This window comes from Heloderma suspectum, chromosome 2 (assembly GCF_057233095.1).
Source record: "Heloderma suspectum isolate Gila_16-S chromosome 2, 16-S_ref, whole genome shotgun sequence".
NCBI classification, from domain to species: domain Eukaryota; kingdom Metazoa; phylum Chordata; class Lepidosauria; order Squamata; family Helodermatidae; genus Heloderma; species Heloderma suspectum.
In genome coordinates, this window is record NC_139459.1 from 159,996,188 (window position 1) to 160,020,222 (window position 24,035).

Genomic DNA, 24,035 nt, shown 5'->3' on the forward strand with positions numbered 1-24,035 from the left:
TCAGTATCTCGCTATCACTCTATCACGAAATAACACTAACACGCATTTGCGCTATCGCGCATTAGTTCAGGTGGGTCCTGCTAACTCTTGTTGTAGTCAATGAGACTTGTTCCCGAGAGTGCACTATCACGCGTTTGTGCTATCGCATGATAGCACATTAGTTCAGGGGGTCCTGCTAATGAGGTATTTAAAGGGAAAGGGAAAAAATGGGTGGAATTGGGCATAGGTCTGGGAAGTCTACTTAGAAATAATTCCCATTGCAGTCAATGAGGCTTATTCCCGAATTTACTAAGATTACCATTAAGCCCAAAACACTAAGTACACCCAGGATACATCATGTATTCATCTGGTGAAAGGCATAGTAACTCCCCTAATGGCTGTGAAGTGCTCTTTCCAAAGCTGTGTGTCTCTGCTTGGTTCAAGGCTTTTCGAGAGTAATTAATGCCAGCTTCAATCCTTTGCATTGTCACCTATCCAGGGGGGCAGGAGAAAGGGGAGTAGAGCCTGGAGGGGGAAACCTCTCTTATTGGTTGAGCTGAGCAGCCCCTGCCAGTATGATGACATTCACTTCCAATCCCCCCACCCCACGCAGAAGTATGTTTCTGTCAGCAACTTATAATGGTGCGGTGCAGTCCTTCGTGGAGCCCTGCGCGGAGCCATGCCGATTCCATGAAAAGTCCAGTATTCCTTCGTTTGCTTCACCCTTCTGTCATCGTGGAAACATGGCCCAGGACATCTCTCGCACATTTCCCCTTTATCCCGCTTTCAGAAAGATAGGAGATATGCTAGTAATAAAAGTTAATGGCACCGTATCGGCAATGTGTAATGCCAGCGTAACGCTATGAACTTGCCGAGGACGGACTTCCCTTGATTCAAACCATGTGTCTGCCATGTAAATGCTTAAGCACATTTCTTGATCACAGGCCAATCGGAGGGAGAAGAGGGTAAAATGCCTCCCTGCAACAAAAGGAGACAGATCTGATCACCCACCCCATCAAGTTCAGAATCAACTTCCTCTGTTGATTCAGAGCACCCCATTAAGTTCAGTAGGGCTTACTCCCAAGTAAATGTGCCGAGGGTTGCAGACTTACAGCGTGAGCCAGTGTGGTGTAGTGGCAAGAGCGTTGGACTGGGAGCTGGGAGATCCGGGTTCTAGTCCCCACTCGGCCATGGAAGCTCACTGGGTGACTTTGGGCCAGTCACACACTCTCAGCCCAACCTACCTCACAGGGTTGTTGTTGTGAGGATAAAATGGAGAGGAGGAGGATAATGTAAGCCGCCTTGGGTTCCTTGCAAGAGGAATAAAGGCGGGATATAAATGCAATAATAATAATAATAATAATAATAATAATAATAATTTTGTTTACTCAGAAGTCCCATTGAGTTAAGTGGGGCTTACTTCCAAGTAAGTATGCCTAGGATTACAGACGTACAGCACAATCTTACGTCTACTCAGAAGTAAGTCATAGCTTTCCTGTGGGCTTCAAGGAAACAGTACAGCATAAGTTAAGCAATGAAAACAAGACCTCCCCCGCCCTGCTCCTTTGCATACATATCTGCCATGTAAAGGAGCCCATCCTAATCCCTCAAAGAAACAGAAAGCAGGAAGCCCTGGTAAGGATGCGTGGTTTTTACTTAATGTAGAGACACCCTTGGTTTGAAGGGCTGGAAAAGACCTATGGCTAAAACCTTCTAGATCTGCTGTCACTCAGAGTAGGTCACTGGAACCATTGGGGTCTGGCTTAGTATAAAGTAGATTGGTATGTGCAGTACCACAAGATTGGAGTGTGTGTGTGTGTGTGTGTGTGTGTGAGAGAGAGAGAGAGAGAGAGAGAGAGAGAGAGAGAGATCTGCTATCCATCACTGAGTCGAATGGCAGCCTATAGTCTCTGGTATGTTAATATAGGTACCCTGGAAGATCCTGGAAAAATTGAGCCCATTTTCTTTCACTGAATCTGAGAGAAGAGTCACTTGTTTAATGAGTTATCGACTTTGGTATTGTGTTTCTGCTAAGACAACTGGAAATTGTTTTGCATGGGGTTGGGGGAGAAGAAACATGCAAGACACCCACTATATTGGACCATTTTTGCTCTTATTTCAGTAGTAAATCTGCTCTATAACATCCCTCTCAAAATCCGATTCCCCTGCGGAAGCCAGCAAAAAGCCTCATTCTTACAATCCTCCCTCCCTATCAATGATGTTTTCCACTTATTCTTTTAGCTCTTCATTTTATGGGGGTTCTGTCACTTGTGGACTCAGAGGGGAAAGAAATTAGCATTTAGATGGAATTTTTTTCTCTTGCATTAATACCAATTGAAATTGAAAGCTGGGATTGGTGGAAGACAAGGAACATGAGGGTTTTCCATGGTATAATTCCAAGATGACACTCAGAGCAGGTGCACAATAAACAGCCTGACTGCCAACTAAGATGGCTTCTGCCAATATAATTTTCACTGTGCCCAGCTACCCAAGGCCTTTCTGCCACCTCTGTCGCTTTTAGGAAGAACACCCATCCCAGATATTTTTAATGCCACCCTCACTGAAGTCTCCTTTTCTCCTATTAGTTTTTACAGAATCTCCTGTGTGAATCCCTTTGTACTTACCTTCTTCTTTGCTTACTTTTGAAAACCTCAGACTGAAAGCTGCAACCCTGTATCACATAATAAAGAACCTCATGTGACGGGTTTGATTGTCCTGCTTATCATGAATAGGTCTATCTCTGTAGTTTTTCCTGGCAAACTTGCTTGATGATCAAGACCTTGATGAAAGCACTGTAATGGTCCTTAATACCCTGGACCCTCTCTCTTGTCTTTGGAATGCTACACTCATCAGAATTTGTGGAAGGACAGGAGCTCTCTTCACAGAAAGCTCTCACACATTCAGTGAATGCATTAGAGGGGAGTGGGACCATGCTAATCACTGCCTCAATGTTGATGTTTCCCTCAGCCCATGCCCCCGACATCTGCATGTTCAGTTGAATGCACAAAAGGAGCCCCTGCATGCATACAGTATCATTATATATTTATTTGTCTATGGCTCAATGGCCTTTACAAAAGTATCCACACCTGAAGGTACAAGAGAATAGTGGTACATATTAGCAAACAAACATTAAAAGAGATTCTTGGTATACCATATATCTGTGATAATCACATAGTGCAATTCATAAAACAAAAGGGTCATAAAATAATTTCCTCACTACAGAACTAGCAGATATGGATAAGGGGGCAGCATGATAACATACAGCTGTACATGCAAAAGGCTTCTACTCAGTTGGGAACCAGGAGTGTGCCCTGTGCATGTGTACAGCCATGTGCATGTAGGGGGCCCTTTCATATATTCAGCTGAACATGGCAGTGTCAGTAGCATGGCTAAAGGGATGTACCAGCATTGGGGGATGGCTAGTCAGAGTGGTCCCGTTCTCTCAGATGTTCACTAAATATATAATGAGTTTCTCTGAGAAGGGCTAGAGAAACAGTTGGAATTTTTGGTAGTTTGAATTTGGGCAGAGACACAGGGAGATTGCTGTGAGTTGACTGAAGCAAAAGCATCCTTCAGCTGTAGCTCCTCTCCTTGGGAACTTGATCCAGAATTAGCATTTGTGCTGTCTGCCTTCGGAGTCTGTGTGCTCCCAAAGTGTTCTGCTTGTATATTTGTAAATAAATATTCAAAGACACAATAAATCTTCAGTGCTCTCCCATCGAAAGGATGCTAAACTCTGTAGCACTGCCCCCACTCAGGAAAGTGGAGAAAACGTCACTGTATTATTTTTACGTTTCTAAACCACCCTTCTGTGATGTTTTCTAAGACAGTGTACATATATAAATAATGTTTTGCAAACCCACTATGTCAGTAATTACAAAGGTGGCTTATGCCCAGAACCCCATATACTCCACCATGAGGGGGTGATCAACAGCACATGGGCCATTCCAACATCTGTTTTTTTAAAAGCCGCAAAGAACCCCTTGAATGAGGCATGATTCTGCAGCCGACCTACAGCATAATTTCCATTTCCCATATCATTAGAAGATTGATTTATGTAAAAGATTTTTATACCTTTCTTCATCCTAATCAGATTTTGGAGGCAGTGTACAGCATAAAACAAATATAAAACTAAACAACAGATAAAACTTTAAAACAGACTAACACTTGCTCAATTAAATCCGTAAAATATATTTAAATGCCTGGATGAATAAAAATGTTTTTGTCTCGTGCATATATAGGTTTGATACATTTATATCCTGCTTGTACTGGATTCTTATATTGTTCCGAGCTCAATTTAAGGTGCTGGTTTTGACCGCAATACCTGAAAGAGCACCTCTCCTGGTATTAACCTATCCATATACTGTGATCAGCATCTGAGGCTGCCCTCATAGTGCCTCCTGTGAGGGTGGTTCGGAGTCCGGTAACAAGGGAGAGGGCCTTATCATTGGTGGCCCTCCCAGCAGTGGAACGCTCTCCCAGTGAGGCCCATCTGGTGCCAACATTGTCATTTTTTCTGCGCCAGGTCAAGACTTTCCTCCTAGGCATTTGAAGGCATAAGATGAGCTTTTTATTCTGTACTGAAGTGATACTTGTTGTATTATGATTTTTAATGGAAATGGTTTTAGCTATTTTATAATTTTATGTTTCAGTTATTCTGTTGTAAGTTGCCTTTTTAAAGAGAAAGGTGACTTAGAAATTGTATTTATTTATTTACTTATTACATTTCTATATCGCTCAATAGCTGAAGCTCTCTGGGCAGTTCACAACAATTAAAACCATAAAATACAATATAAAAGTTTAAAAGTATAGTATAAAATAAAAATAATAACTAAATAAAACCTAGCAGCAGAACATAGATTTAAAATACAGTAATGGATTTAAAACAACAGAAACCGAAACACTAAAATGCCTGGGAAAATAAAGTCTTCACCTGGCGCTGAAAAGAGCATAACGTAGGTGCAAACCTCTCTGGGAAGTTCATTCCACAACCAGGGTGCCACAGCAGAAAAGGCCCCCTTCTTGGTACCCACCCACCTCAGTTCCTTTGGCAGGGGCTCCCGGAGAAGGACCGCTGGAGACAATCTTAGGGTCTGGGCAGGTATATATGGGAAGAGATGTTCCTTCAGGTAACCTGGCCCCAAGCCATTTAGGGCTTTGAATGTTAATACCAACACTTTGAATTGGGCCCAGTCATGGACTGGCAGCCAGTTCAGATGGAAAAGTACTGGCATAATATGATCACATTGGCCAATCCCTATTAACGATCTCACTGCCCTGTTTTAGACAGGCTGAAATTTCTGGACCGTTTTCAAAGGCAGCCAGACATATAAAACATTGCGGTAATCCACATGACAGGTTACCTGAGCATGGATAACTGTAGCTAGGCTATCTCTGTCCAGATAAGGACATAGCTGGTACATCAGCCTAAGCTGATGAAAGCTCCATGTCACCCAGTCCACCTGTACCTGTAGTGACAATACTGGATCCAAGAGCACCCCCCCCAAATTACGAACCTGATCCTTTAGGGGGAGCGCAATATCAGGAATGGGACAGGGGGAATATGTCCCTGTTGGTTCTACTGGACTGCTTGGTGGCTTCTAGTTCTAAACCAGTGTCTGATTTCAGTAATGGACTGGATGAGGGTAAATAAATTGAAGCTTAATCTGGACAAGACAGAGGTGCTCCTGGTTAGTCAAAAGGCAGATCAGGGAATAATGATTCAGCCTGTGCTGGATAGGGTTAAACTCCCCCGGAAGACTTAGGTTTGTAGTTTGGGTGTAGTCCTGGACTTGGCTTTGAACCTGGATGCCCAAGTTTTGGTGGTGGCCAGGAGTGTGTTTGCACAGTGGAGGCTGGTGTGCCAACTGTGCCCGTTCCTAGAAATAGGGATGTTAGAGAATTCTGCTACGGACCCCAATGAGACCGGATTCTTTAGAATCTGTCCCCCAGGAGTCCGTGGCGGAATGGAGCAATCCCCCGCCCCCGCCGGGAAATTTCCCCGGGACGGACCCTACCTTTTGTCGGCCATCCAGTCCGTCCGCTGCCCCGGTCTGCAGCAGCCATTTGCCTCCCTACTTTTGCCGTGATAGGCTATATAAATATATACGTAGCCTATCATGGCTAATGCAGGGGCGCAAATGGCGGCCGCTATGCCATTTGCATTCCTGCGTTAGCTGTGATAGACTACGTATATATTTGCATAGCCTATCACGAAAAGAGCAGGGACGCAAATGGCGTAGCAGCCGCCATTTGCGTCCCTGTGTTAGCCGTGATAGGCTACGTAAATATATACATGGTCTGTCACAGCTAACGTGGGGACGCAAATGGCGGCCGCTACAGCGGCCACCATTTGCAGCCACAGCCCGGCAGCGGACAGAAGTCCCGGTGCAGGTGGGCCTGGCTGCCGCAGAGCGGAGCCGGCCAGGGAGGATTCTGGGTGGGAGGGATGGATCGCCTCCCCTACCAGAACGGGGTGAGTAATTTGTACACCTCTACCTAGAAATGTCTGATTTGGCCACAATCATGCATGCCTTAGTTACATCTCATTCGGATTACTCTACATGCTCTACGTGGGGCTGCCTTTGAAAACTGTTCAGAAACTTCAGTTGGTCTACAATGCTACAGCCAGACTTTTGACTGGGGTTGGTGACAGAGAGCATGTGACTCCCTTGTTGCAACAGCTTCACTGGCTACTGGTCCGTTTCCGAGCAGAATTCAAAGTGCTAGTTATGACCTGTAAAGACCGCTTTCTTCCGTATGAGCCTGCCCCGTCTGAAGATTTTGGGAAAGGCCCTTCTTTTGGGACCACTGCCTTCAGAGGCAAGTTTGGTGGCGATGAGAAAGAAGGCCTTCTTAGTGGCTGCTCCCAGGCTCTGGAACTCTTTGCCGAGGGAAGCTAGGTTCACTTCCACTATGATGTCCTTTCGCTGGCAGGCAACGCCCTTTTTGTTCAAGCAGGCCTTTGGTGTGTAAGTGGGTCTGTTAGGTTGGATGCTGTTTTTATTCTGTTATTGTTGCGTTTTTTAATTGTATTTTAATGCATTTGTTTTATTATTGTTTTAATCAAGTTTTATTTATGATTGTAAGCAATTTTCCTTGGTAGAAAGGTGGGGTACAAATCAATCAATCAAACAAACAAACTCAGGGTCGAATCCAAGCAAGGACAAAATTCTCTTGGTAGGAGTACCAATTTTGTACTCATTGGTAGGAGCAATAAGTACAAAATGTGGAAACAGTACATTGAAACAAGACATTTAGACCCCTTCACAGCCACCTTGTGTCTTCTCATTTATTCTCACATTCCCACTGGCATTCCCCATATCGTTACAAGCTTATTCTCTTCATTTCTGTCTTCCATTAATTTATAGCAGGGCTGAGCAACTGGTGGCCCTCCAGATGTTTTGGCCTACAACTCCCATCATCACTCACCATTGGCTATGCTGGCTAGGGCTGATGGGAGTTGCAAGCAAAAACATCTAGAGGGCCACAAGTTGTCCTCCTTCGATTTATAGAAGCACCTCAAATCTGACCCTTTAGCTGGTCCATCTGTGTATGTCCAGCACCCTCTCCTTCATATTGTTGGACTCATCAATAACATTCTTCTTGCCCACAGGAGGATGACCTGGATGGAATTCACATTGTGGCATTTGCTGAAGAAGATGATCCTGGTAGGAACCACATAGGCCCTTCCTGGGCCTCATAGCTAAAAGGAAATAACAATGGATTCTTTCCTGTATGGAAGTACATACCTAGAACAGGTTGAACTGTGGGAGCAGATCCTGGAATAAAAACAATTTACTTACACGTCTCTCAGCCTAGTAACACTCTGCTACCCTGAAGTGATCAGATTTGGGAGGTGTTCACAGTGGTACTTCACCCATTGGTTTACTGCTGGATGTGTGCCTACTGCTGTACTATTCATACTTTGGCCAGTGATGCTTTTCTTTTCACCCTGGGAACAAAGCAAAGACAGCAGTCATTTACAAATGGGAAATACAACTGTGAAGTAATTTACTGCTGAAGTTAATGTAGGAATGAGCTACTCGTGTTTGAAAAGGTAGTTGTCAACTCACCCTTCCTTTACATGAGACTGAGTATTTAAAATTTAAATCTGTCACGGAGTTTACATCTTGTATTTCATGACCTCTTGGCCACACAGTTTAAATTGTGGCTTTTTTTCCTATACAGACTTTAGTTGAGCTGTCTGCCCTTATTCATTCATAGAATCATAGAATCATAGAATAGCAGGGTTGGAAGGGGCCTACAAGGCCATCGAATCCAACCCCCTGCTCAATGCAGGAATACATTCATTCATGTATTTATTTTTTAAAGCACTGCATGGACATTTATTCAATTAAAAGTTAATTCACTGCCTTTTTTAAAAAGTACAATTTTTTTTTACATTGCAAAACTGCTCCAGAGAGCTGGGGGGAGGCAGGCACCAGCCAATCCACCCTGTGCACAGCCAGTTTCTGCTGAACTGGTTTTCCCTAACTCACACCCTTTGTTTGCACAGACCTCAGTGAATGCACTTCCAGAGGGGCTTCACTGCTCAAGTAATGCTTTGTTTGCATGCAACCTGAATCTCTGAAGAAGAGAGGAATGGATTGCCAGGCAACTTCCCACCTGGATGGGAACAGGAAAATGATAATGAACTTTTGCTATGCAGAGGAAACAATTAGAAGAAAAGAGAGGGAATAGAGGGTAGAGAGAAAGAGGACTTTAAAATACAAGTAATACATGTGATGGGACAGTGGATATATTTTAAGTAAATTTAAACCAATAACTGTCTCTCAGGCACCTCAGATTCAACATGTCTAAAACAAACTTCCTAAATTTCCCACCTCAATATTCTCACCACTCAGCTTCTTCTGTCGTCTTTAACCCATCATTTTCCCCCCACATCCACATGGTGATCAAATGCCATTCCTCCTTCCTTTCTCAGCATCTCCCAAATCCACCCTTTTTTATCTGAATCCCTAGGGGTTGAAGTGGAGTGAAATGAGGTAGGAGGCAGTGTGCCTATGTGCACCAGTTGCTGGGGAACATGGGTTGGAGGGTGCTGTTGCACTCGGGCCCTGCTTGTGGTTTCCTGGTTGACAGCTGTTTGGCCACTGTGTGAACAGAATGCTGGACTTGATGGACCCTTGGTCTGATCCAGCAGGGCTCTTCTTATGTTCTAGGATTCCATTCCTCTTCTTTTCAGGCTGACCTAGAACCATCCCACTTCTTTTCAATGGATACAATTTATTCTGGCCTAATTTGAAATGAAGCTGAAACCATCCCACTTCCTTTTTTCTCTCTCACGTCAAACATAATGTACCCTGTTGTTAAAACCTTTGCACACATTTTGATAACCTCTTGACCAGAATGAGGATATGCAGTATAAAGCTCCTGGATATATTTGGCCTGCCACAGTTCTTTCTCAGAAAACCTTTCCTTCCTTGACGTTACCAGGGAAATCTTTGGTGGGCTGAATAGTATTTATAGCTAAGTCAGATAGTTCAAAAATACTAGCCACAAAATAGTCTGTGAAAAAGGGCACAACAGCTAGTTAAGTGGCAGGAATCCTCTGGTTTTCCGCCTTCTAAGAAAGTGTGCACTGAAATCTGCTCCTTCCACTGGCATACTTGGTTGAGATACGCCATCCTCAACCCTATGACTATGACAACTCTGAGCATTCTTCTTCTAGTGTGGACATGAGAAAAACTCAAACAGTGTTTATTTCATTTCAGATGGCTTTGAATTCCTGGAGGCTATCAAGCAGGTTGCCAAAGACAACACCGACAATCCTGATTTGAGCATAGTATGGATTGACCCAGACGACTTTCCCCTGGTAAGTAGCCAGAGGATTATTGTCTTTTCTTAATCCTAACTTCTCTAGCACATTTCTGTATGCAAAGCTGCCTCACTGGGTCACAAAACCTGAGGGAAGGTTGCTGCTCCTTTCCTTCATCCTCCTGACTTTGCTGTCTGTGGCAGCAGCAGCTCCTGGAAGACATGTGAGAGAGAAGGATTGTGTGAGGAGATAGACTAAGGAGCACTCCACAGAGCAATGTGAACCCACTCTAGAAGCGAGGACCCTGGACTCCTAACTCCAGAAAGGCTGTCCTCTAATCTCACTGACAAGACCTCTTCGCAGGGCTTCGTTCCCTCTTTCACATCACATGAAACTCGCTCTAACCTTTCCCTAACCGGGACTCAGGAGAGCTGGAAGCAGATGGTACCATAGCTGAAGGATGACTCTTCCCAGTGTTCTCCTCAGTGGCCTGTGGACTCAGTGGATGAAATGGCAGGGGTGAGTCTTTCTGTGAAGCCCACCTACCTGGTTCATGGAGCACCTGATCTTAGTGGGGATCTGGCCCACCCCAACTTTCTGGCATGGGTTAGGCAGCTGGTTAGATCTACCATCCCACATCCAGGAGAAGGGGAGGGAATCTGCCACTCCTATTCCTCTTTTGGAGCCCATAAATACCACAAGGGGTAGAGAAAGAAGCGTAGTTACTCTTCAAGGAGCAGATCTACATGTAGTAAAGGAAAGAGGGGTCACAGATCTCCCTCTCCTCCATCTTCCTCATTACACAGTTCCTCCAGATGGTCTGCCTCCCCAGACACTCTCTCAGAGGAGGAAGCCCAATGAAAAGGAGACATAAATGTTCCTCCCTTCCAGGGCAATAAGGAGGGCATCAGCAGGGTTTCTCACAGAGAACAGGCCCTCTGCCTCTTGCCAGAACACTCAGAGGTTTCAGTAAATTCAGAAGGGAGGGAGGAGGGGGAACTTTGGGAAGAGGTTTTAGAGAGGCTTTTTCCTCTTGAGCTTTTCCAACCTTACTTACCAAGGCCATTCCTGTTTTGAAGTTGGGAGACATGGGTGACAAGACTGCCCCCTCTCATGTTCTTCCTCCAAAGGGGGCCAAGGTGGGTCATCCCAAGCCTCTCATGGTTCCTTTTCCAGACTTTATGGGCTAGGTTCGGAGGGTTGAATGGGCTAATCCAGCCAGGGCTAAAGCTTTCCTCCGGGTGGCCAACAAGCTTTATTTTTTTGCCAGAGGTGGTTTTGAACTCTCTCAAAGAACCAGTGGTGGATGAGTGGTGGATGCTCCAGTGGCAGCTCTGGCCTCCCCTGCTATCATCCCTACTGAGGGGGATGCTTTGCGAAGGAATTTTGAGGCCTCAGCTATGGCCTTTAGGGCCTCAGTTTCCAATTCTGTCTTTGGCCGAGCAGTATAGGTGGGCAAAGGACCTTGCAGAGATGGAAAAGGTCTCTAAACCAATCAAGGATGGGCTTAAGAAAATTGCCCTGTCTGCAGCCCTTCTAGCAGACTCTTTCTTGGATGCAATTCAATTGGAATCCAGGGCTATGGCAGTTAATGTGGTTGCCCGGAGAAACATTTGGCTGAAGATGTGGGAGGTTGATCCTGGGTCCCAGGCCAGGCTGGCTGGTTCTGCCTTTTCTGGTAACAAGCTGTTTGGTGAGCCACTAAATGAGGTGTTGGTGGAAGCCAAAGATAAAACCAAGGACTTGCCCACTTCCAATAAGGATGAGAAAAGGGCTAGATCCCATCAACCTTTCCATTCTGCTGGGTTTAATTGCGCCACATTGGCTGAGAAGGCCGTGGTTCCCAGAGTTAGTGAACATGTCGATTCAGGATTGTTGGCCATTGATTGGGTGGGTCCAGGGGGTGATAAATGCTTCACTCTGTTGGGGGTGGCGCCTGCTGCCTTGATAGAGGCTGTAGCGCACACTCTCCTGAAGAGGACCTCCCTGGACCCAGAGGTATGTGAGAACTATCACCCCGTCGCTAATATCCAGTTTGGGGGCAAGGTGCTTGAGCGTGTGGTGGCTGGGCAGCTTCAGACATTCTTAGAGAAAACTGATTATCTGGACCCATTTCAGTCTGGTTTCAGGCCAGGGTACAGCACGGAAACAACCTTGGTTGCTCTGACTGATGACCTACTCTGGGTGAGAGACAGGGGGGGTTCTACCTTGTTGATCTTCCTGGATATTTGTCTCAGCGGCTTTTGATACCATTGATCATGGTATCTTACTGGATCAGCTCTGCAGAATGGGAGTGGAGGGCACTGTGCTACAGTGGTTCCTCTCTTACCTGCAGCACCGATTCCAGAGTCTGGTATTAGGGAATTCCTGTTCTACCCCATGGCTATTAAGCTGTGAGGTGCCACAGGGTTCTGTTCTATCCCCCATGCTGTTCAACATCTATATGAAGCTGTTGGGTGCAGTCATCAGGAGTTGGGTGAGGTCATTAGGGGTGGGTGTCACCAGTACGCTGATGATACACAGCTCTATTTTTCCTTGTCGTTGGAGTCAGCTGAGGCGGTGAAAGTGCTGGACCAGTGCCTGGAGGCTGTAATGGGCTGGATGAGGGCCAATAAACTGAAGCTAAATCCTGGCAAGATGGAAGCTCTGTGGATTGGTGGTTCCCGAGTCCAGGAATTGGGTGAGCAACCTGTCCTGGATGGGGTTGCCCTTCCCATGAAGGAGCAGGTGCGTAGCTTCTAGTACTCCTAGATCCATTCCTGTCACTGGAGCCTCAGGTGGACTCCGTGGCTCAGAGTACTTGGGGCCAGCTTCAGCTGATGCACCAGCTATGGCCTTTCCTGGACAGGGATAACCTAGCCACAGTAGTACATGTGCTGGTAACTTTCCGATTAGACTACTGCAATGCACTTTATGTGGGGCTGCCCTTGAAGACAACTTGGAAGTTGCAACTAGTGCAAAATGCAGGAGCTAGACTGCTGACTGGAACATCCTGTAAAGATCATATAACACCAGTTTTAATGGAATTGCACTGGCTGCCAGTACGCTTCCAGTTGTAATTCAAGGTTCTGGTGATGACATTTAAAGCCCTAAGCAGTTTGGGACCTCTGTATTTGAGGGAGTGCCTCTCCCTATATATGCCTGCCCAAGGGCTGAGATCTGTTGGAGGGGACCTCCCCTGTGTCCCACCAGTGCGAGACATACACTGTGGTGGGATGTGGGAGAGGGCCTTCTCTGCTGTGGGACCCTGGTTGTGGAATGCCCTCCCCTTGGAGGCCCGATTGGCGTGTACATTGGTTTCATTTTGGCACTAAGTAAAAACATGGGCTTCGAGGGCTAAACAAGCCTTTGAGGGCTAAATGCATTCCCTAAAGTAGCACATTGTTTTAACTGTTTAATTGTTTTAGATTTTTTAAATTGGTATTAGCTTGTTTAATGGTTTAGTATGTTTTAGATGTTTAAATTATTTATTGTTTTATACAGTTTAAATGTATTTTATCTGTACACTGCCCTGAGATCTTAATGATATAAGGTGGGATACAGATGTTTTAAATAAATAAATAATACTTTTCATAGATTCCCCACATGGAATTTGGATTGGGTCCTAAGGCTCTCATAGCCTCTTCCTTCAACCCGCTAGCCTCCTGTTCTCTTAAAATATTGACTTCAATAACTATTTTTCTTCTGGCAGTTGCTTCCGCTAGAAGAGTTTCAGAATTGGGGGCGCTGTCTTTGGACCCCCCAACTCTGTATTTTTCATCAGGACATGGTGGTGCTAAGAACAGATCCCACCTTTCTCCCAAGGGTCAACTAGGCTTTTCATCTGCAGCAGGAGGTGGTTCTGCCTTCTTTTTTGTCCCAAGCCTGTTCATTCCCAGGAACAGGTTTGGCACAAATTAGGCATGCCAGTAGAGCCCTTTGCTTTTACCTGGATTGGACGGTGTCTATCTGGAAAACTGAGGCTGCCTTTGTATTTCACTAAAGTTGTTCTTTGGGTAGGAAGGTTTCATCTTCTACCATTTCCAGATGACTAAAGGAATGCATTGTCTTAGCTTACCAGTTGCTGGGAAGGTCCCCTCCCTCTGGAATTATAGCACATTCCCTGAGGGGGGCAGCCACAATAGTGGCATTCAGAGGTAATGCCTCTATGGGTGAAATATGCAGAGCAGCCATTTGGGCCTCTCTGCATACCTTTGCCAAACACGGTAAGATAGACATCTTCTCCTCAGTGGAGGCTGTTTTTGGTAGACGGGTCTTGCAGAGGGTTCACGTCCAGTGACTGGGACACCTAGATCCCTCTCAGGGGATAGTACTGCTTTGACACATCCCAAAGGTCTTGGAGTGCCCTCCAGAAGATACAGGAGAAAGGGAAGTTTCTTACAGAGAATTTCTGTTTTCTGTATCTTCTGGAGGGTGTTTCACCTGCCCTGGTAACTGGTGTACCCATTTTATTCCTTGCAGGCTTCTGCCTCCACCATATATGTGGAGGGTGGTAGGTAGTTTCCTGTAACCTGTTTAACCCTCTTCCCTTGTTTCTGCTGTTGTGTTGTGTTAGTTGGAGTCAAGTTAGTTGGTGGCCTCTTCTTTTTTGGAGCTAAGTTATAACTTTCGTGGTTCCTTTTGAAGATGCAGTTGGTGGAGTTCCTGGCTTCTCCAGTCCGGTCTGGGAAGGTTGGGTAGCTCCTCCCCCTGGAGAGGATTTTTTTTATTGGACCCTGCCTGTCATCCAGTGGGAGGGGCTAACCTAAAGGTTTTGGAATGCCTTCCAGAAGATGCAGAAAACAGGAATTCACAGTAAGAAACTTTCCCTTTTTTGAAAAGAACCGTCCGGGAACCACCGTAACTGCAGCAGTAAGTGCTCTGGAAAGAAACTGCAAAAAGAAGGGGGAGTTAATATCTCCTCTTTCCAGAGTAGCTGGAGACTACAGAAACAGCAATGCTTGTTTACTTCCTTGCCACATCGGTTTAAATCTAAACATCAGCTTACAGTACAGTTCTATGCATGTCTACTGAGATATAAACCCTGTTAAGTTCAGTAGAACACTTCCAGAAGCGTGTGTAGGATTGCAGTCTTAAAGGGTAAATCCGACTTTTACTGAATTCTCCCATTATTCAACCACTCTGTAAAAAAAAAAAAAAGCTATTCCCATCTTCTTTTCTTCTTTTTTCTTTTCTGCAGAGGAATAGGGGAAAGATCTGGCATAAAAGATACCTGAGTTCCATCTATCTGAAACGCCAAATTCTGTCTGGTTTCACCACTACTTCAGCATTATCCAAAAAGCTCACAAGAATATTCTGGCTAAATGTTTCCTTTTATTATATGCAGAGTTTATATAAACATTCACTATATGAACAGAATCCCGTTCAGAACCAACTAGTGAAGCAAAAGACCTACATAAGTAATCAAATTATCACTTTCAAGCTTCTCTGCAACTCTGCTAATTTTTAAATTAAAGTTTTGGCTTTTGTCTACAACATTTCTCATTGTTCCTCCAAATATTGCATCTTAGACTGCAGATCCGATATTGTTGCTTCAACATATTTTTAAATGAGCAAGCTCTGTCTAGTTGTTATTTTAGCTTTAGTTGTTATTTGCGTCCCTTTTTGATTCACCATTTTAGCCTACGTAAAGATTTACGTAGGCTAAAACGGTGAATGAAAAAGGGATGCAAATAGCGCCCGCTACGCTATTTGCATTCCCCTTTATTTTCGCCGTCATAGTCTACGTAAATATTTACATAGATTAAGACGGCCAAAAAGAAGGAATGCAAATGGCAGCGGCTGTAGCCGCCGCCATTTGCGTACGCGGTTGTTTTTGTTTGTTTGTTTGTTTTTGTTTTTACCCAGAGCCCTCCGCGGCCGGAAATCCAGCTGCGGATGGCTCTGGCCTGGCCGGGCCGGGCCTGGCTGGCTGCTCCGCGGAGCTGCCGCAGAGCACAGCCAGCCGTTCGAGGATTCCGGGGGGAGGAATGGAGCGCCTCCCCCCCAGGCCAGGATTCCGGAGGGAGGGACGGAACGCCTCCCCCCCCACCATCAACATAATCCATGAAAGGTAAGTCACTTTCGTACATCCCTACTTTAAACTGATTTTTCTCCTGATTTCCTCTAATGTAAACACCTGACTTTCCTTGGCTTAAATCCAATAATGTGCAAACAGACTTCTCTTTGCTCCCCTGCCCTTTGCAGCTCCCCACACACCTTCCAAATCTGCTTGAGAGGGTCCCCCAACCCTCCAGAGCAGATTTGGGGGGGCCGAGGCAGCTGCAGCAGGGAGGGGAAAACCTTTCTGCCAGTGGTTTCCATTTTGCTGGCAAATAGTCAGGGTTAGATACTCACTCCTTTCTTTTTCTAAGTTTTGTGGTCATTTTAAGCTTTCACTTATCACAGGGATGGAAAAAAGATATAAAAACTTATTTATTTATTTATTTATTTATGAACGAACGAATGAGCGAATGAATTACATTTCTATACCGGCCCATAGCCAAGGGTCTCTGGGTGGTTCACAACAATTAAAACCACAAAATACAGAATAAGATACATTATAAAAAAAATTAAAAGTTTAAAACTACAGTATAACAGAAAAACCAAAACATAACCTAGCAGCAATGCAGAGATTTAAAATGCAATAACAGATTTAAACAACAGAACTGAAAGACTGAAATGCTTGGGAGAATAAAAAGGTCTTCATCTGGCCAGAAAGAGCACAATGTAAGCCCCAAGCGAGCCTCTCTGGGAAGCTCATTCCACAACCAGGATGCCACAGCAGAAAAGGCCACTGTCTTGGTGGTCACCCACCTCACTTCCTTTGGCTGGGGTTCCTGGAGAAGGACTACTGAAGATGATCCTAGGGTCCAGGCACGTACATATGGGAGGAGATGATACTTCAGGTAACTTGGCCCCAAGCTGTTTAGGGCTTTCAGTGCTAATACCAGCACTTTGAATTGGGCCTGGACATGGGCTGGCAGCCAGTGCAGATGGAAAAGTACTGGCATAATATTATCATGTTGGCCAGTCCCCGTTAACAATCTCACTGACCTATTTTGGACCAGCTGAAGTTTCTAGACTTTTTTCAAAGGCAGACCCACATATAACACATTGCAGTAATCCAAACAGGCTATCTCTGTCCAGACAAGGATGTAGTTGGTATATCAGCCTAAGCTGATAAAAGGTGATCTGTGCCACCCAGTCCACCTGTAGTGACAATTCTGGATCCAAGAGCACCCCCAAACCACAAACCTGATCCTTTAGGGGGAATGCTACCTCCTCCAGTACAGGCTGAACATCACTTAGCCAGGCAGACATACCACCCACTAACAGTCTTGTCTGGATCGAGTCTCTAATGGCCCTCATCCAGTCCATTACCATGCCCAGGCACTGATTCAGAACATCCACTACCTCACCTGGATTTCATGAAAAGGATAGAGAGAGCTGGGTATAATCTGCATAGTGATGACATCTCAGCCCCACACCACTGGATAACCTCCCCCAACAGTTTCATGTAGATGTTGAACAGCATGGGGATAGAACAGAGCCCTGTGGAACCCCATAACATTGCTGCCAAGTCACAGAGCAATAATCCCCCAGCACCACCTTCTGGAATCGGCCATCCAGGTAGGAGAGGAACCACTGCAGTGGAGTTCCTCCAACTCCCAGCCCAGACAACCTATTCAGAAGGATACCATGGTGGATGGTACTGAAAGCCACTGAGAGGTCCAAGGGAATGAACAAGGTCACACTCCCCCTGTCCCTCTCCCAGCAAAGGTCATCCCACAGGACAACCAAGGCAGCTTCCATTCCAAAACCAGGCCTGAAATGGATCTAGATAATCAGTTTCATTCAAGAATGCCTGGAGTTGTCCTGCAACCACCTGCTCAAGCACCTTGCCCACGAAAGGGATGTTGGCTACTGGCCTATAGTTGTTAACGCCATCCAGGTCCAAGTTAGGCTTTTTCATGAGTGGCCTTGTTACTGCCTTTTTTAAAGTGGCCGGCGGCACCACTTGCTTTCTCAGGGAGGAGTTTACAACCTCCTGGACCCAGCCAGATATCCCCTTCTTAATAGATGAAATAAGCCATTAAGGGCAAGGGTCAAGCACAGGTGGTGTGCCGTCTTGGTGAAGCACCTCATCTGCATCCCCGGGCCTCAATAACTGAAAGTCATTCAATAAAACTGGATCAGATGGTGTTCTGGGCACCTCTACTAATGGAACTGCATTAACTGCAGTGCCTAATTTGTGACAGATTTTAGTGACTTTATCTTCAAGGTGCCGTGCGAACCCATCACAGCGTGCTACTGAGGGTTCCACCATTTTTCTCCCTCGCCGAGATTGTAGCAGGCCACAAACCACTCAGAAAAGCTTGATGACACTGAGAAGATGCAATGGTGGAGGGAAAGAACTCCCTGTTTCCCACCCTCACTGCCACAGAGTAGGCTTGATAATGAACTCTAACCTGTGTTCGATCAAACTCGGCATGAGTCTTCCTCCACCTGCATTCTAGCCGTCTTCCTTCTTGGTTCAATGTCATCAGCTAAGGAGCAGGCTGGGCTGTTCTCAGAGGGAGAGGGCTCTTGGGTGCGATCATATAAACTGCCTGAGTCATCTCTGCATTCCAAAGAGCGACCTGGGCTTCGATAGGCGCTCCAGACATACCAGCAGGAAAATCCCCCAGAGCCCTCTGGAATCCATCAGAATCCATTAGCCTCCGAGGGCAGACCATTTTAATATTCCCCCCACACTTGTAGAGGGAAAGGCCGCCAAGAGTCTAAACTTCAATAGGAAGTGATCTGACCATGACAAGGGAATAGATGTTAATTCTCCCACTTTCAGATCACCATCCTCCTGCCTAATTGAGAAAACCAGATCAAGCATGTATCCTTTTAGATGTGTTGGGCCAATGACATGTTGAGACAGCCCTGTCACGGTTGTCACGGTGGCCATGAAGTCCTGAGCTGCCTCGGCATGGAAGCTGAGATCCCCCAGAACCATCTTCTTAGGGGTCCTCAACACCAAATTATTACACTTAAATAAACCTCCTGTCCTCCCCGTATCAATCTTGACACAATTCAATTTGACCAGGATGGATCTTTATCCATCAACAATTAATTTGCCAGTCAGTCATGATAAGTTATAGCAAAAATCTCAAAACACTCTAATTAATCAGAAATTCATTTATTGAATATTGAATACTTAATCAGAAGAAGAAAAAATATCATTTTTTAATTTTAGTTAAATATGAATCACTGCCATGACATTTTGTATTCAGCAGTATTGTATCAGAGTAGTAAAGTACTATTTTAAGAAAGAAACAATTAATTGCATATTAAGAAGATATTATATTCCAGTATCAAAGAGTTAGATTAGAACATACAGTAATTATTCAGTTCAGTTAGCTGAGTAGATATCTTCCAGTATTAGGAAGTTAAATTAGAAGGTCCATAAAATTCATTAGTTCAGTTAGAAGGAAATAGACATCTATGAAAAGTTAACCTTCTACTAAGAATTACGTTTAATAATTTGAAATACAGTAGCAGTAATTAGCTCTGTTGTGTTGGAAAATAGTGTGTAATTAGTACATAAAATTCTCCCCAAAAACAGTATCTTAAAATATTTTATAGCTAAAGAAAACAGGTAATAAATAGACAAGAGTCTTCCACGAACCAATATCTTTAAATAGTAATTCTACAGCATCAGAAAACAACAATAATAGGGCAATCATAAACCTCTTGGATGGTTGTCCAACTGGGGTTAGAATGGGGTGGAGACACCCTTCCAGCGGCAGAGGAGCTCTGCTGGTGGTGATGGGGCACATCCACCCAGAGGCCCAAGTTATGCCCATTGAAGGTTCCATAGGTATAAATATACCACTGACAGTGTTCCCACCAGTGGTAGGCAGCAGTAGGACCAGTTGGATCCAGAACCCCTCCCTTCCCTGTGGGCCCCCAGAATTAGGTCCCCAGGCAGCCTCAGCCTAGGACAGACATTTCCCCCTCCTGTTGAAACCAACTGGAGGGAAAGCAATAATAATTTTTAAATGCTACTTCATCCCCACCCACCCACTCTTTTAGGATTACTCTGTGCGAGTCTTCCACAAAGCAGTATCTTTAAACAGTAATTGTCTAGCACCAGAAAACAGTTAGTAAAGATGAGGATCTTCCACAAAACTGTGCTTGAATCCAGCGTTCACTCCTGCGAACAGGAGCACTTCCTGAATGGAGTTGCACTTTGGCTGGCAGGAAGCAATAGAGGCAATTTTTGCTGATCCCCCTGTTTCAGCCCCCAGTGCCACTTCATACTCTGTTCCAGGAGGTCCCCCAACCTCCAGAACAGATTTTCAGAGACACAGGAAGAGTGGGAAATCAGTGAAAATTGCTTCCTCCCCTAGCCTGCCAATGGAATTGTGACTTGCCACTTCTCCAGTATCCCCAAACTTGAACACTAGTTAGAAATGATAATCCACTTCCACAAAATCTGTACATTTCTTTGCCACTTAGCTGCTGATAGAGTTCTGTGTTCCTTCTGCTCTTCTGAGAGCAATTCTGAACTCAGTGTTGCACTTCACGTGCTGCAGTGCAGAACCAGCAGCTGCTTGCTTTTACCAAAGGCAACCCAGACATCTGCCTACCAGCACTGAATCCAGGGGTGCTTCTGTGTGCGGTTATTTCATCTTAATGTATTTTCTGTGGTGTGAAAAAAGATGGAAGAAGTGGTGGGAAAACATGGGAGGTTACAAATGGAAGTTGACTATGCCTGGAGAACAGCCCGTAACATTCTGTGAATGAGGCAGAGCAATTACATGATAAAACCCTCATCTGGAAGCACTTTGGCCCCTCCCCCTCTGGTCCTTTTCCAGCTCAACATCAGCCTCCCCAAGCTGCTTTTTCAGTGTGTGTGTAGGACGGGGAGGGGGAGATATTTTATCCTTATCTACCCCCCTACAAATGAAAACGAGCAGATTGGGGAGGATCACTCTGAGCTGGAAAAGAATTGACCTGACCTTCCACTCAGACTCGTAGCCTGTCCAGGCTGCCTTGAGTCCAAGAAGGGCCAAACCCCTGTTCAGTTTTGAAGTAGGTTTACACTGGGGGATTTTAAAGGAGCTAGCAGAAGGGAGCAGGGCAGACACCCTGTCCCCATCTACATGGGGGATTTACTCCGGTGCTCCTGCACCTGACAGTTGTTTGTGGCACATGATATTCCCCCCTCTCTGCAGCAATGGCAGGTTTTCATGCCATAAAACCCACATTTTTGCAAAGTCGTTTTGTGATGGATTTCCCCATCATGCCGGCTTCAGTGCGCTTTGGGAGTCTGTGTGACCCCCAATTTATTATGATTATTGTATCTAGCGATACCAGCTTTGGCGCCAACTGAGGGGAGCAGTGCTGATGGAAGGAAGGGAAAGTTGCATCATCTGCGCCTATCCGGAGGAGTGCACGTTGCAAAAGGATTAATGATTTTAAAAGCTGCTTTGTTTTTCCTCAAATGAGCCTTTGGGATGACTGTTTTTCTTTTGAAATCTCCACTTCTGCCCTGAGAACAGCCTGCTTAACATGTCTCCTCAGAAGTAATTCCCATTGACTTCCACTGCACTTTCTCAGCATGGAGTGGAGAATGGGGTGGAGAACCCTATTGTTTTAAACCTAGCTTATCCAGAGGAGCTCACATTTGCAAAAGGGTTAATGAGTGTGTTTTTTAAAAGGAAGCTCATTGATGCTGCGACACTCCACCCACATATGCCCGAACTCTCATGCAGTCTGCCATGCAAAAGCGGTTATTTTCTTCTTCTTCTTTCTTTGTATTCGCCACTTGAATTGCCTGTGTGTGCTGCAGGAGGAGCAAATCTGATTTGATGAAAAGGCAGTTTTAAACTGAGTCACGTTGGAAAGTGTCTCCGTATAGATGGGCCCCCTGTCCACTCATAGATGCTGCCAGATAACAACTCTAGCTGGTAGCAGAATGTCCACTTTGCCTGAGGATTTGTTCTTTAGGATACTCTGACTTTGGACCACTCTGGATAGGTTTGGAGACCGCCTCCTCCCTCTTCCTCCTCCTTCTAGAGTTGAGGAAAGAGGTTCAGTACCACCACTGAAAGAGGTTCTGGTACTGAGCTTGGCTCAAATTAAGCCTTCCTTTCAAGGAACTCTTATTGTAGAAAAGGAGGAAAGGGGATTAATAATATATTGAATGGGAAAGAGGAAGGAACAGCTCAAGTCTTACGAGGACAGTGTGCACGTGTGTTCCCCTCTTGTCTTCAGCAACCCCATTTGTTACACCCAATTATTTATTTAGGTGCACCTGGATGTTTGTACTGCTGCAAAGAATACTGCTCACAATATTCAATGTATAAATGTGTTTCAATTTTCTTTTGCTCCTACAGCTCATCACCTACTGGGAAAAAACATTCAAGATCGACCTATTCAAGCCACAGATTGGTGTGGTCAATGTCACAGATGTGAGTATCACCCAACAGCCTTGGAACTGAGGAGCAAATTGAGCTGCGGCCCGCCCAAAGTCAAGAAACCGACTTTATTTGTTTGCCCTTTCACCAAGTATCTCACTGCATAATAGATGGGGCTTCTAGGAAGTCCCTGGGGTTGCTGCCCAGGCCTAGTTGTGCTTCAGAGACTATGGCTGTGTACGGATGATGGTCATTTTGGTAATGGGGCTATCAGCTTAGATAGCTTGATAATCAGTGGGGTTGGGTGGGTGGGGAATCTGTGACTTCACAATTACAGATTCTTTCCTTCTGCTCACAAAGTCAATGAAGTGGTGTAAAGTTCAGATATGATAATCATAATAAATTAGACAAGATATTTGCCTTGCATTTCTGAGCCTACTAACTACATTTGATTTTCATTATAAGAAATATGGATATGCCTATCCCCAGTTTTATTAAATAGACATCTTACTTGATGTACGTTACATACAGGGCAACACAGTAATGTTTTCCCTACCTAAAAAGACAAAATCTCTGCCTAATAGCTAATAGGCAGCCAGTGCAGTTGCTTCAACACTGGTGTAATATGTGGACGGCCAGGCGCCCAACTCAGTATCTTGGCTGCTACATTCTGTGCCAGCTGCAGCTTCTGGACCAAGCACTAGGGTAGCCCCGCACAAAGCACATTACAGTAATCTAAATGTGAGTGGACTGCACTGGCTAGGTATTGCCTTAAAGCAACCCACAATGATTGTCCTCTTCACAGAAATCTGATAGGAAACCCTTAACAACATTTACCACTTCATGTAAACTTCTTCCAAAGTTGCATTGGGGAAAAAGTCATTGACTGAGTTCAAACATAATGCTATCCCATGGCATGGGTTGTTGAATTCTGGGTTGTCATGTTGTGTGAACCTAGCCATGCTAACAAACCATAGTTTGCTAACCACGAACTCAGAAAGAGAACTCATGGTTTGTTGTTGGGTTTTGGACTCTGGGTTGTTCAAGACATGGGTTGTTATTACGTGTGAACCAGGAATGGTGGGTTCTTGATGAGTTGTTTTGCCAGGCTACAGAGGTGGAAGGCAAGAATGGTAAAACAAAAAACAAACAAAACCCAGCTGCTCTACATGCTAGTTCTACAGCAACATAAAGGCATTTGGGATACAAGAAGGGAGCAAGTGAAGGAGGAGGGAAACAAACAACCCAGGGATTGAGAAAACAGACGATTGTTTGTTTGATCATCTGCCAGACAAACTCTGTGTAGGGCAACAAATCATGGGTTACCATGGGTTTAAAAAAACATGGGTTCGCGGGTCAATGAATCTGGCTGCCTGGAGCAAGATAGCCCTTGCTATACCTGTTCAGTAGGTGTCTCCACAGCATTCTGTATTGCAGAATACAGAGGCCTGGACAGAGACTAGGGGTGGGATTAGCAAGCCACCCATAGGCGGTTGCCTAGTTCTTTCGGTGGAGAGCATTAGGACAGTGCAGAAAGCTTCTTAAACTATGTTTGTGTGCTCAAGAAAGTTGGCTGGAGGAATAAATGGGGGCTACAATTGTTCCACAGAGAGGGAAGAAAAGCAATGAAGGGCTGAGTCCAGAGATGCTCTGTATAAAACATCTTCTACTCACAAAAAGGTTGCTTTACACCTCACTCTAGAGCATGGTGGGAGAAACGGAAAACTTCGTCCAAATGTGTTCTTTACCTTGTCCAAGAGGAAGCATGAGAATGGCTGTAGAACTTTCTATTCTTACGAGGTGTGAACTCTTGTGCCCATCCTTGGCATAAGCATTTGCGGAGCAGCACTGGCTGCCACTTTCCTTCCGTTCATGCTTCT

The 24,035-nt window shown here is 45.1% G+C and overlaps 1 protein-coding gene across 1 annotated transcript in view; it reads left to right on the forward strand.

Moving 5' to 3' along the window:
* The window catches only part of CASQ2 (calsequestrin 2), a 62,893-nt gene that overhangs the window by 25,913 nt on the left and 12,945 nt on the right, over positions 1-24,035 (forward strand). The window contains exons 8-10 of the mRNA XM_084829697.1: positions 7,595-7,649; positions 9,717-9,817; positions 22,135-22,209. Coding sequence (XP_084685823.1) covers positions 7,595-7,649; positions 9,717-9,817; positions 22,135-22,209 — 231 coding nt within the window. The remainder of the gene's footprint in view (positions 1-7,594; positions 7,650-9,716; positions 9,818-22,134; positions 22,210-24,035) is intronic.